Consider the following 13128-nt stretch of genomic DNA (forward strand, 5'->3'; position numbering starts at 1 on the left):
CCATACAGTAGCATGCTATACAGGTTTGTAGCCTAGAAGCAATAGGCTATGCCATGTAGCCTAGCTGTGAAGTAGCCTATACCATCTAAGTTTGTGTAAGTATACTCCATGATGTGTGCACAACAGCAAAACCACCTAATGAAGCATTTCTCAGTGTATCTCCTTTGTTAAGCAGTGTATGACTATATATATTAAATATATATACCTCCTGTCTCTAACTACCTTGAAAGGGAAAAAGCAGTGACACCTCAGTGGCAATGGACCCACCTAGCACTCAAGTATTGGGTTTTCAATATCATTTTCTAATAAATGGAATTACTTCTCCTTGTAAAACTGGTATATTTTAGGAATGAGGTAGATAGAATTCAAGGTAAGTCTGAAGCAACTTTTGGTTTCAGAAAATAAGGAAGGTCTAAAAATTCCAAAAGATGACAGCATATTGAAAGGTCACAGCACTCCACCTAAAAATGCTCCCAGAGTTAAACATCTTGATTGGATTGGATTATAATCCCCAGAATAAAATTAATATTGATGAGTCTATATTAACATAAGCAAGTAAGTAAATAATCAATTAGGAAGAAGTGGCAAGCTCTTCTCACAGAAGAATTTCCATTAATAAATGTAGAAAGAATGAGGAAAATGATAAATCACCATTAGCACACCACCATAATCATTGCTCCACATAAGATTTACCAATGAATGTTAAAGTGAATGGGTAGGCCGGGCGCGGTGGCTCAAGCCTGTAATCCCAGCACTTTGGGAGGCCGAGACGGGCGGATCACGAGGTCAGGAGATCGAGACCATCCTGGCTAACACGGTGAAACCCCGTCTCTACTACAAAATACAAAAAAACTAGCCGGGCGACGTGGCGGGCGCCTGTAATCCCAGCTACTCGGGAGGCTGAGGCAGGAGAATGGCGTGAACCCGGGAGGCGGAGCTTGCAGTGAGCTGAGATCCACTGCACTCCAGCCTGGGCGACAGAGCGAGACTCCGTCTCAAAAAAAAAAAAAAAAAAAAGTGAATGGGTGAAAGTTTAAACTGATATAGCATACTCACAGAGTATCAAAAAAAAAAAAATCTCCCAAATATTTTGTAATTCAAATGTTCATTGTAGCATTATTCACAATAGCCAAAATATGGAATCAACATAAGTGTCTATCAACAAATGATTAGATAAAGAAAACATGGTGTGTGTATATATATATATATATATATATATACACACACACACACACACACACACAAACACCACTGTGTCATAATTGCCATACAGTAGCATGCTACACAGGTTTGTAGCCTAGGAGCAATAGACTGTATATATATATAGTATATATATATATGTGTATGTATATATGTGTGTGTATATATAGTGTGTGTATATATATACATATATATACACACACAGTGAAATGCTAATTATCCTTGAAAAAGAATTTGAAAATGCTGTCATTTGTAACAACGTAGGTAAACCTGGAGGACATTAGGCTAAGTGAAATAACCCAAGCACAGAAAGAAAAATATGGCATAATTTTACCAATATGTGGGATATTAAAACATTGAGCTAATGGAAATACAGAGTACAATGGCATTTACTAGGGACTTGGAAAAAATGAGGAGTCTGAAGAGATTTTGGTTAGAAGGTATACAATTTAAGTTAGATAGGAGAAATAAGTTCAACAGATTTATTGAAAAAAATAAAAGAGAAGTAAAATTAAATGAAGCACTTCAGATCAGCAAAATCCAAGAGAATTCTTTATCAACTGAACCACAAGAAAAGAGATGAGAATTAAAAGATGAAGGAAGAACTGAGGAATTGAAGAAATAAGGATTCATATGTTGGTAAATCAAAATGAATATTGATTATCATATTAAGTATAATATCTGGAGAAGTGTAAAAATATTTAAAATTAAAATAAATTTTATAAATTATTAAAAGCTTATTTACACTTATTTTACATGTTGGTTGTACTCTTCTCCATATATTTTTCCTCCTAGGGCCCAGGTGTAAAAGAAACCCTTATCTCGGACATGCCCTTTCCATCACAGAGTGGAGACAGTATGGGCAAAACCACCTGGTGATTCTTGGATACAGTGAAGTCACATTACAAAAGCTAATGACAATGATTTGAGGAAATTGAATTCTCACAGGGAAGAACAGTGAATATTTAAGAATGATGAGACATTCTACCGCATTTGACTCTGTCGATCACAAATATTCACTTCCCTCTTTGCTGCGTGCAAGACATATTTACCCCTCTCTCAGGGAGACAGGCCAAAGGCCACATGAAGTCAGCCATTGTGCTCAACTTCCAGGATGCGATGACAATTTCTATACTTTAGAGTCACAACTGCCTTCTCTAAATTCAGACAGTTGATTTGTCTAATGTACACACCTTACAATTACTAGAGAAACAGGGAAAAAACAATATAAAAAACACTATCATTCAGAAAGGATAGGAATTGGGAATACACAGCAAACACTGTCAATATCAAGTCTAAAACAGAACTTGATAAGCAATGCAGGGGCCCCTCACTCTGTAGCTCTGGAAACCCTCTTAACTGGCTCCCAGTTATGTTTCTTGAGAATAAGACCCAGCCACTTTTATTTCGTGGCTCTTGAGTCACAATCGAAGAGGTCTCTGCTTTTCTATTATTTTACTTTGCCATATCCAAAAATGTTCTAAAGAAGTTTTAAAGAACATTAAAAAAATAAAACTTCCTTGGGACTAAGTTTATTTCTCAGCCTTCTTTTTTCTTTTTCTTTTTTTTTTTTTTTTTTTTTTTTTTTTTTTTTTTTTTTTTTTTGGTCTATAGACTGTGGGAGCAGAAAACTGATTTACATTCAATCTCTCCTACCCAGGCTAACTACTTAAAAACATGATCCTCTTTTAACATGCTAGATTCTTTCTTGTATGATGTCAATAGTCTTACTCACTATTATTTTTAAGTACTTATTTACACTTACTTACAGATACTTTAAACTTAAGAGATTTTTAAGGCAGAGCTATGTCCTTCTGAAAAAGTCCTACACCCAACAGAAATTACATACTTAATGTTAAGATATTGAGTTAATAGTTTCAGATGTTGAAACAAATGATATGGTAGCAACATCACTGGCAGGTTCTTGCTGCGAAATGGTTTTCATATACCTCAAAGAATGACTAAACTGTATTTCTAACTTAGGGGAGATGAGATGTGGTTGCATCTTCAACTCTAATTCCCATTTGTTTGTGGATTTTCTCTATTCCCATCCACACCAAACACCAAATAGGCCAATTCATTTATCAGTTTCTTTATTATAGGTCATAGCAAACAGATTAATTCCAAATTCCCATTCATAAAGCCACAGACACTTTTGGTATCTTATTTACCTTTCAGATTATCTCAGGTGACAACTTTACCGAAATTTTCACTACTGCAGCATAACCTAAGCTGTTGCTGCTATATTTTTACTTCAAAGGAAGTCTACAGGTCAAGAAATAAATTTCTCTTAAATGGAGGGGCCGTGAATAGTCATTAAAAAATCTACCAAGTGTACATAAAACATTCAACATATTCTATAGACAATTTTAATTATATAACTAAGTTTAACAATGTTGATGGAGCAATGGTAATCTGTAAAATTAAATGAATTTCTAATATCATTATATCAAAACTATGCTATGTATAAATAATATGTAAATATTATCTACCTCTATATTATATAAAATTGAAAGCAACATAGAACTACACAAATACTTGACAATGAATCTAATGAAGGAAGCATAACATACACAAAAGAAACAATAAAATCTTATTGATAAAAATTTACATGGAGGCTAGGACTTCCATATCTCTTTGTTATTTAACCTAAAGCAATACTTCTGGCCAGCCCTCCAACCCTAATTTTGTGTACTTTTAAAGCATTCACAGTCAGTTTGAGATGTTGCTTTTAAATACACTTATTTAAAAATCCCAGAGACAAACATTACAAAGCTGGAATGCATTGAAACAGTGGTTCTTAATGAAACTGTTTTTGAAGGTCATCCATGTAGTGATGGTCTTACAGGACATTGTCTGTAGACAGAATAAATAATATATCTGACCTATGTGATTTCTTCTGTTTTTCAAATGTAAATAAATTATCCTGTGATTAACACAATATGAACTGATTTTACAATGTCTCTGTATACATAGTAACTTTTATCCATACTGATTTTCATATATGGTAGAGACTTTGCAAAATTGTATTATAGGGGATTAGATTAAGCAAAATATTTTGATTATTAAAAAGCAGACATACTCATATCCTTAGAAAGTCTATTAGGAAATAGAATCAGACTTGTGCATTATTTTTCTCATTAGCATGGGCACCAGGCTTCTATCTGATGCTATTGTTCTGCCTTACTGTCTCAAAGGAAGGTGTCTCTGTTGTTGTCTATTTTAGTTGTTTTACCAAAGTTAATTACATAGAAGCTTCATTAGTGATGTTTGAATCTGGCCACTAAGGATCCTTTATTTATTCGTATGATCCCAGTGCACTTCCAAGAGATACAGCAGAAAAAATAAATATTTTGGGGATAGAAAAGCTAACTCTCTGCTCTTCTGAAATCAGAAGAAACTCTGTTGCTTTCCTCCCTTACATCACATTTTCTTACCATTATGACAGAGTCCAAGGAAAATATTTTCCAAGTGTAAAATAAGAAAGTTTCTAAAAAGAGTGTTTATTGTAATGTGAACATGCAAAACTAGGAGACCTCAAGATCCTTCAGGAGATACCTGAAGATTGATGATCAAGTTAAACCAGTACAAAGTTACATCTTCCTTAACACAACACAGTTCAACCCACTAGGGAGCTGCCACCTAAAACGTGAAAAATGATCAAAAGAGTAAGTATTTTAATGTAGGTATGACAATTCCTTTCTCATATGAGAGATAAGAGAAAGAAATTTTTGCTGGAGTACACTTCTGTAATTTTGTTAAGCTTGTTTCAAATTTTTAATATGGAAAACTGTAGTGAACATGTTTTTAAACTATTAACAGATCTTTGACAAGACTAAACATCATAGCTAGGGCATATTTATGCATTCCTACATAGTCACACATGCAGTAGTTTGTGGTCACTCATAAAATATAAAAGACACACAGAAATATGCCTTCCAAATCCTTGGAATATATACAAAAAAAGCATATTACATTGCTTATAATGTTAGCTTTTTTCTAAATTGTAAATATTCTCTTATGGTTAAATGTCTAGCCAGAAATAATTCAATCCCTCATATTTATTAGTTCAACAAAAATGCTCCCTTAATGTCTAAGTGACACTAAGACTGAGAGGCCTTTGTGTTGCTGCTCATGATGCACTGCACCGCACAAGATGATCAAGGCGTGGAAGACTATTTCACCAAGAAAGCTTTTGCCTAGTGTGTATTCAAAGGGAGAGACATGAAAACAAACATGACAGAAAGGATGTCAATTCTCAGTTACTTCATAGTTTATGCTGCTTATTGCAATTTTCATGACCCCGAAGTAGTTGGGAGAAAATTAGTTCTTAAGCCAAAATCAAGGAAAAGGTATAGTAAATTATTAGTACACTGCTTGTATAAAACCAAAACTTCCAATAAATTGACTTTATCTAACAAAGTCAAAAGGGATTTGCATGAAAGAAAGAGGATTGAGGCAACATAAGAAACCTCAGAATATCTGAAAACAAGGAACTCTGTTTTTCTTTCCTGGAATAAAATGATGAATAGTGTGAGAGGCTTGCAGAGAGACCAGTTTTGAGGGCAGTAAGGTAATCAAGGCAACAGTTTTAGTTTTATGGATTTCTTGAAACACCTTGGGAGTTTTACTAAGAAGTAAGCATATGTGACAGACTGACTGTGTCTTACTGGCCAGTATGCTCTGTTAGCATCTTCATTCTCATTATGCCAGACTCGTACCATCTCTCTTAACAGATTTGTATTAGGTTTTCTGCATAAGTGTGTATTTTCCTATAGCGGTAATTTTAAAGCAAGATGGGCCTTGCCATATGTACCTTATGGGATTTTATAAAGCACATGTCCATGAGAGTAAGGAATTCATTTTCCCAGACCCAGAAGACTCATGATATTTGCAGTGATTTTTTATATGCAAAGCAGGTGAAAAAGCATTCATATAACAAACTAATTGGTATCTTATGAGGAGATGCAATTTCATTCAGTGATGGAGAAATAGCAAGAACCGTAGAGACTGTGTTGTCAGATAAGACTTATGTTTGTAGCTACCATTATAAATAATTAATGCAGGCTAAGAACTGGGAGCAGTTATTGCTCCATGAACAGAAATAAAGTCATTTCCTCTTGCTGAAGAATGCCATAATGGTCAGGGATGACATTAACAAAATAAGACCCATAATGCAAATTAAAGAAGCCAGTTAGTATTTTAGTCATCCTTCATTTGTGTCTGAAATTATAAATATATAAATTAGGTGATCGCTGATGACATAAGGGACAACACTGATAGGTGATTTAGACGATGATGTCAGGGGCTGTCAACAAACTTCCTTAATTGCCTAAGTGGTTCTCAGACATTGATGTGCATATGAAACTCTTGGTAATTATACCACAACTATTCTAATTTCTAATTTCTTCACTACAGCCTAACCTCATTTGCCTATTTCCTGGCTAAAACGTATTAGCTCTGCATCCCAGAAGTCTATACTTGTGACAAATATCTTTGATATTTATAATTCAGAGAAATACACACCAAATAACCTAGTCAAATGCAAGTATTTCTGGAAGAATAAAGTAAAGCATTGGATAAATACCACAGCGGTAATTTTCTTTCTTTCTTTTTTTTTTTCATGAGACGGAGTTTCGCTCTTGTTGCCCGGGCTGGTTCAAGCGATTCTCCTGCCTCAGCCTCCTGAGTAGCTGAGATTACAGTCATGTACCACCACACCCGGCTAACTTTATATTTTTAGTAGAGATGGGGCTTCTCCATATTGGTCAAGCTGATCTCAAATGCCCACCTCGGCCTCCCAAAGTGCTGGGATTACAGGCATGAGCCAGGCACCTGGCCAGTGGTAACTTCAGTATAAATTAAATGACTTTCAAAACATAGAGCCATGCCTTGTGCCTGGCTTGCATCATATTTTCCAACAGCTAGGTGGAAGCATATCCTAACACAGAATTAAGTGGATGTGCTCTAACAGGAGGGCAAAGAGAGAGATGGATCCAGAGCTGCTTAATTCCTTGAGAAGAGTGGAGAACTCCATGCAATAAATGCACACACAGTCAGTGTACCTCAGGGAATCAAGGGAAAAGAGGTTGGGAATTTAGAAAGTTGAGTATGGAGAACAAAAGCTGTGGAGGCAAAATGCACTTGTCACAACTTGTCTTCTAAAAAAGAGGAAGATATATTCACTCTTAATCAATACAATGTAAAGACTGAAAAAATGAATTAAAAGTGCCATTGTATTTATGAAGAGAAAAAGAGATGAGAGGCTGGTTAAACTCAAAGTTTAGGTAAAGGATTGTGTGAGAAGGTGAAAAGTAGAAAAGGGCAAACCGTAGGTCCAATAATTAAATAGGTAAATGTGGTCTTTAAGACCGTCAGAATGAGTATTCTATCTCCTCCCCAAACCATATTGTTGAACTTACACCTGTAGATGCGATTCACCAATAGCCTAGCCTATTCACAAGGAACAAAGAACTGTGAGTCTAGGGCTGAATGCTATTTTGCAGAATGTGCTGCAGCCTGTTAATACTTACAGAAGTTATGATTCATTTAGATAGTCTCATGGTCCTCACTATATACGTTTTAACATATATATGTTTTATTGAGGTATAATCTATATTAAAAACTGCACATGCAAAAAAAAAAAAAAAAAAAAAGAAGAAGAAGAAAAAGAAAACAAAAGAAATACACTGCTATTGTAGGGTTGTTTTCCTTAACTCAAAAGTGTTGGGTCATAAGAAATTTAGAATGCTGTGGTATTTTAGGTGGACTGATGTACTGGAAAAAGGGGAGGAGTTCTGACCAGACAAAGAAAAGCTGAATAATACAGTGTTTTAAACTCCATGATTATTCCAGGCTATAGAAATGTAATGACATTATTTTTCTATTAAAAGAAGTAGGTTTGTTCATATCTCTTTATGCTAAGTATTTTTGTTTCTCTAAAAAACACTCCTCACTGAGGTTGGTTCTATTATAGTGCAGAAAATTGGGCAACTAAATGAACCTTCTAATATGTGTAGAAAGATACAGGTGGAACTAGAATTATGCAAATAAAAAGGCTATTTCACCAATACATTCAGGTTATATTAATTAGCAAATGCACTAAGAGTGTTGGTATGAAAGAAACAGACTTTAGGATATAAATAAGACAGCAAATTATTTGAACAAAGAAGAAAATTTTACCTTGGTAATAATTATAAGTATAGCAGCAATTCTAATCTTCTTGACACTGCAGTATGAGCCTTTTAGCTTAATATTGTCTAAACTTTAAAATACTTTTAAAAGTTGGTTTTTCAAAGAAACTTTTAAAACTCTGATTTTTAAGAGATAAAAATACAGATAATGTTGTATAAAAGGTACATTAACTCATTGAAAAATTGTTGAACACATGCTATGTGTCAAGCAGAGTCTCCACAGCAGTAAAAGATATAACAGAGAAAGAACAAAGCTCCTATTCATAGTGTTTACTTTTGAGTGACCCTAAAGATCCACCGATCCTAAGAGTATTAGGATATCTTTGAACTTCTTGGATACATCCATGCATATAATCTATATGAATTCCACGTGATTTTTCTGTAAGATAATCCAAAGTCTCTCTTAGAAAAGAAATGAATCTTCAGACACATAGTAGGTGGTTTCAGCCTTGAAAAAGAAAGGAAAACAGAAAGTAAAACAATTGTAGTCTCTAGAAAATGATATATGAGAATCAAATTCTGGAAAAAAGGAAAAAAATAATCCTAAGTTCCTAAGAAGAGGTCAGGAGAGAGATTACTAGAAACAACCAAGCAAATAACAATAGCATATAAGGAATTATAATATCAAGGTAAAGTAAGAAGTAGTTCAGAGAGGAAAGAAAAACTCTGGAAAAGGTACTAGCGAAATAGCATTTGCAGAACTTTGAATTGAAAACAGTCTGGCCTTTTGTTTAAGAATGTACTGAAAATGACAGTGCAGTTTGAAACAGGTGTGTAAATAAGAACGTTGAACCAGCTGACAGGAATAAGCATTAAAAATATAGCTTACTGTCACTATGTAGACAAATCTGTTTTATTTCTTCACTAAATTTACTGAGAACCCTACCTAGGCCAGATATAAGAGAAAATCAGAGTATATAAAATATTGTCTCTAAAGAAGTTTACAGAAACATACAGGAGAAATACAAGTATGATGAAGAGTATAATACAGTGTGATATAATCCAAGACCAAGTACATAAGTACTTGGAAAAAACACAGAAGCATAATTTCACATTTGCTGTGTGGGTAAATGAACATTTCCTTGAAGAATCAATCCCTAAGTAGAATCCTAAAGACTGATATGCACTAGTCAGTCAAAAGATAAGCCTGTGCAGACAAGAGCATGTAGAAAATTGAAGAGTTGCAAGTAGTCAATGCTAAGGCAACTTGAGCCATGAAGAAGAAAGGTAAGAAGATGGTAAGTGATGAGATCTGAAAATTAAGGAAGGTCCTGCCCATGAAGAGCCTGGCAGTCCACACGAAAGTAATTAACCTGTAACAAGCAATAGGTAATACCAGTAGAACAGAAGACTCAAAGAAGGAGCATGACATGACTTAGAGCATGTTGTAAGTGAGGTATCTGTGGAACATCCAACTTGTGATGTATACTTAGCAATGCTTTTTACCTGGTCTTTGGCTACATCATATACATGATCATTAAATCAACTGGACTGGGCAAAATCATCCTTGAAGAGTAGAGGGTAAGAAGAATAACAAACAGAAAACAAGAAGCAGGAGGTCTGAAGATTATTGACAATACCAGTATTTCACAGATGAAGGGAGAAAGAGGAGACTAAAAAGAGAAACCCTAAAAAGACAGATATCGAAAGAATATCAGAATTAGACATGAAGCATATTTAAAGAATTATTGAACTTTAAAACAAAAATACTATAGCAATTCCAGGCAAGATTAAAAACCTAAATGTGCCCTTAGCTTCAACAGTAACGAAGTCTTTGCAGATTCTTCAGAGGGTGGAGGTGAAAGTGAGAACACAGAGGGTTAAAGTATAAAGTGAGTAAGGGTGAGAGGAGGAGACATTAATGTCTTTTTAATTTTTTTTAATTTTATGGGTACATAGCAAGTATATATATTTATAGGCTACATGAAATATTTAGATACAGGGATGTAATATGAAATCGGACATGATGGAGAATGAGTTATCCATTCCCTAAAGCATTCATCCTTTGAGTTACAAATAATCCAATTATATCATTTGTTATTTAAAAATATACAATTAAGTTATTATTGACTACAGTCACCCTATTGTGTTATCAAACAGTAATTCTTTTTTATTCTTTCTGGTTTTTTGTACCCGTTAACCATTCCCACCTACCCCCAAACCCCCCACTATACTTCCCAGCCTCTGGTAACCATCCTTCTACTCTCTATGTCTATGAGTTCAACTGATTTGATTTCAGAATAAGTGAGAATACATGATGTCTTTTTAAAGGACCTAAAAATATATTGAAAAAGACACAGCCTAGAAGACTATATTTAGTGGTGTTAAATGTAGATTTGCTTCTGGAGCTTTGAGGGGAAAAGAATCACAATTAACTGAATATCAGATGAAAGCATATGAGAATATTCATTTTGTAAAAACCTTGAACACAACTTTTTCTCACATTATAGATAAAATAATTTTACATCAACCCATCTACAGGTAATAGACAGTTGAGAATAAGGAATGCCAGCAGAGAAGAATAAAAGACCAGGGAAAGGCTCAGGGACAACGATTGTATTTTGTTGTCATTGTTGTGTGCTTGTTTGTTTGCTTTTCAGGAGAAATGCATCTTAATCTTAATACAATCCTCAGATAATAACAACCGAAGAGAATTAATGTTATTAATTACCTGGATGTATCTTATATCCAGAGTTTGTCCTGGACAAAGAATTTTTAAGTACCTATAAAATGGCATCATTTCTTTCTAACCCATTTGTAAATCCATTCCATGTAACAAACTACAATCAACTGCATTTGTACATTCTGATGGATAAGGATGATCAAGGAAAATTTGGACTATTTTACAAAACTTGATTTCTTAAGGAAATATCCACTGCTCATATATGTGAAGTTTAGGAAGGTTGTTGAAACAGTGGCAACACTGATTATTCTATAAAGGGAGAAAATAAACGTAGGCTGGTCGACTTGGCTTCTAGATGCATAGCCTTTTGCTATAGAATTCAAATATCTACTTCCTCATAAACCGTGATTTTTAAACAAGGATTGGGTAGATATCAAAGAACAGTGATGAAAAACTGCACAGTAATAAGAACTTTTATCCTGCTGGGACTGACAGATGACCCACACCTGCAAGTTTTGCTTTTTATCTTTCTATTTCTCACCTACATGTTGAGTGTAACAGGGAACCTGACTATTATCACCCTCACATTGGTGGACCACCACCTTCAAACTCCTATGTACTTCTTTCTCAGAAATTTTTCCTTCTTAGAAGTCTCATTTACTACAGTCTGTATTCCTAGATTCTTGTACAGTATATCAATGAGGGACAATACCATTACCTACAATGCTTGTGCCAGTCAAATATTCTTTGTTATTCTCTTTGGAGCAACACAATTTTTTCTCCTGGCAGCCATGTCTTATGACCGCTATGTGGCCATCTGTAAACCCCTTCATTATATGGTCATCATGAACAACAGGATGTGTACCTTATTAGTCCTCTGCAGTTGGGTGGCTGGCTTGATGATCATTGTTCCACCACTGAGCTTAGGCCTCCAGCTCGAATTCTGTGGTTCCAATGCCATTGATCATTTTAACTGTGATGCAGGTCCTCTCCTAAAGATCTCATGCTCAGATACATGGGTAATAGAACAGATAGTTATACTTATGGCTGTATTTGCACTCATTATCACCCTAGTTTGTGTGATTCTGTCCTACTTGTACATAGTCAGAACAATTCTGAGGTTCCCTTCTGTTCAGCAAAGGAAAAAGGCCTTTTCTACCTGTTCATCCCACATGATTGTGGTTTCCATTGCCTATGGAAGCTGCATCTTTGTCTATATCAAGCCCTCTGCAAAAGATGAAGTGGCCATAAATAAAGGAGTTTCAGTTCTTACTACTTCTGTTGCACCCTTGTTGAACCCCTTCATTTACACCTTGAGGAACGAGCAAGTGAAACAAGCTTTCAGTGACTCTGTAAAGAGGATTACATTTCTCTCAAAGAAGTAGAAGTTGTGATGAATTAGCGTAAAGTGAACGAAGAATGCTCCCTAAATGTCATCCTATGGCTTTTAACTTATTTCATTGCTTCCTGACTACAGTTTAGTCATGTGAACCTTCTCAATGACATTTAATATTGTATCCTAATCCCATCTTTATCAAAATCCTTATTATTTCAAACCAAGGTCATAAATTGTATTTTCCCTCATTGTGAAACTAAAAATTACTTTTCCAAAAATCAAGGTTTCTTCCACTTCTGATCTAGTCTTTTCTTCATTCCTCTAGGGAAGAGAAAATAAAGAATAATTATCAGTGTATACATTATCTACAAGTTAATTTATGTAGTAATAAAAAATTCTTTCTCTAATACAAAATTATCAAAATATTATAAATCCAAGAATCAAAACAAAAAATAGAAAACAACAAGAGACATATATTAAAAATAAATTAAATCAAATAAGGTATTCCAGCCCTATTAGGATAACCAGGAAAGAAGACATCAACAGGAGTTAAAATTAATCCGATTTGAAGAAATGGAAACACCTTCAAAATCTCTGGTAAGACGTATTAGCTATTGCTTTATATTACATGAGAGGAAACTCATGCAAAAAGCATACATTTAATTTAAAACAAATGTAAACATAAAATCACTTATTTTGGGTTACAAAATCAGAATGAATGCATAAGAGCAAATTGAAACACCGAAATTTAAGTGCTTATTAAACAAGATAACTAT

The 13128-nt window shown here is 34.5% G+C and overlaps 3 protein-coding genes across 37 annotated transcripts in view; all 3 read left to right on the forward strand.

Moving 5' to 3' along the window:
• The window catches only part of BLOC1S1 (biogenesis of lysosomal organelles complex 1 subunit 1), a 1086347-nt gene that overhangs the window by 820244 nt on the left and 252975 nt on the right, over positions 1–13128 (forward strand). The gene's annotated exons all lie outside the window — the stretch shown is intronic.
• TMT1B (thiol methyltransferase 1B) overlaps positions 1–13128 on the forward strand; it is a 686675-nt gene that overhangs the window by 453509 nt on the left and 220038 nt on the right. The gene's annotated exons all lie outside the window — the stretch shown is intronic.
• On the forward strand, positions 4800–12596 carry LOC126931146 (olfactory receptor 6C2). The gene is made up of 2 exons (XM_050748965.1): positions 4800–4882; positions 10575–12596. The coding sequence occupies exon 2, from the start codon at positions 11463–11465 to the stop codon at positions 12399–12401; it is 939 nt and encodes a 312-aa protein (XP_050604922.1). The 5' UTR covers positions 4800–4882; positions 10575–11462; the 3' UTR covers positions 12402–12596.

The sequence above is a fragment of the Macaca thibetana genome, chromosome 11 (assembly GCF_024542745.1).
Source record: "Macaca thibetana thibetana isolate TM-01 chromosome 11, ASM2454274v1, whole genome shotgun sequence".
Classification (NCBI taxonomy): Eukaryota; Metazoa; Chordata; class Mammalia; order Primates; family Cercopithecidae; genus Macaca; species Macaca thibetana.

Excerpts from the sequence above, each read along its gene's own strand:
- LOC126931146 (XM_050748965.1), top strand. The coding sequence starts at position 11,463 with ATGAAAAACTGCACAGTAATAAGAACTTTTATCCTGCTGGGACTGACA.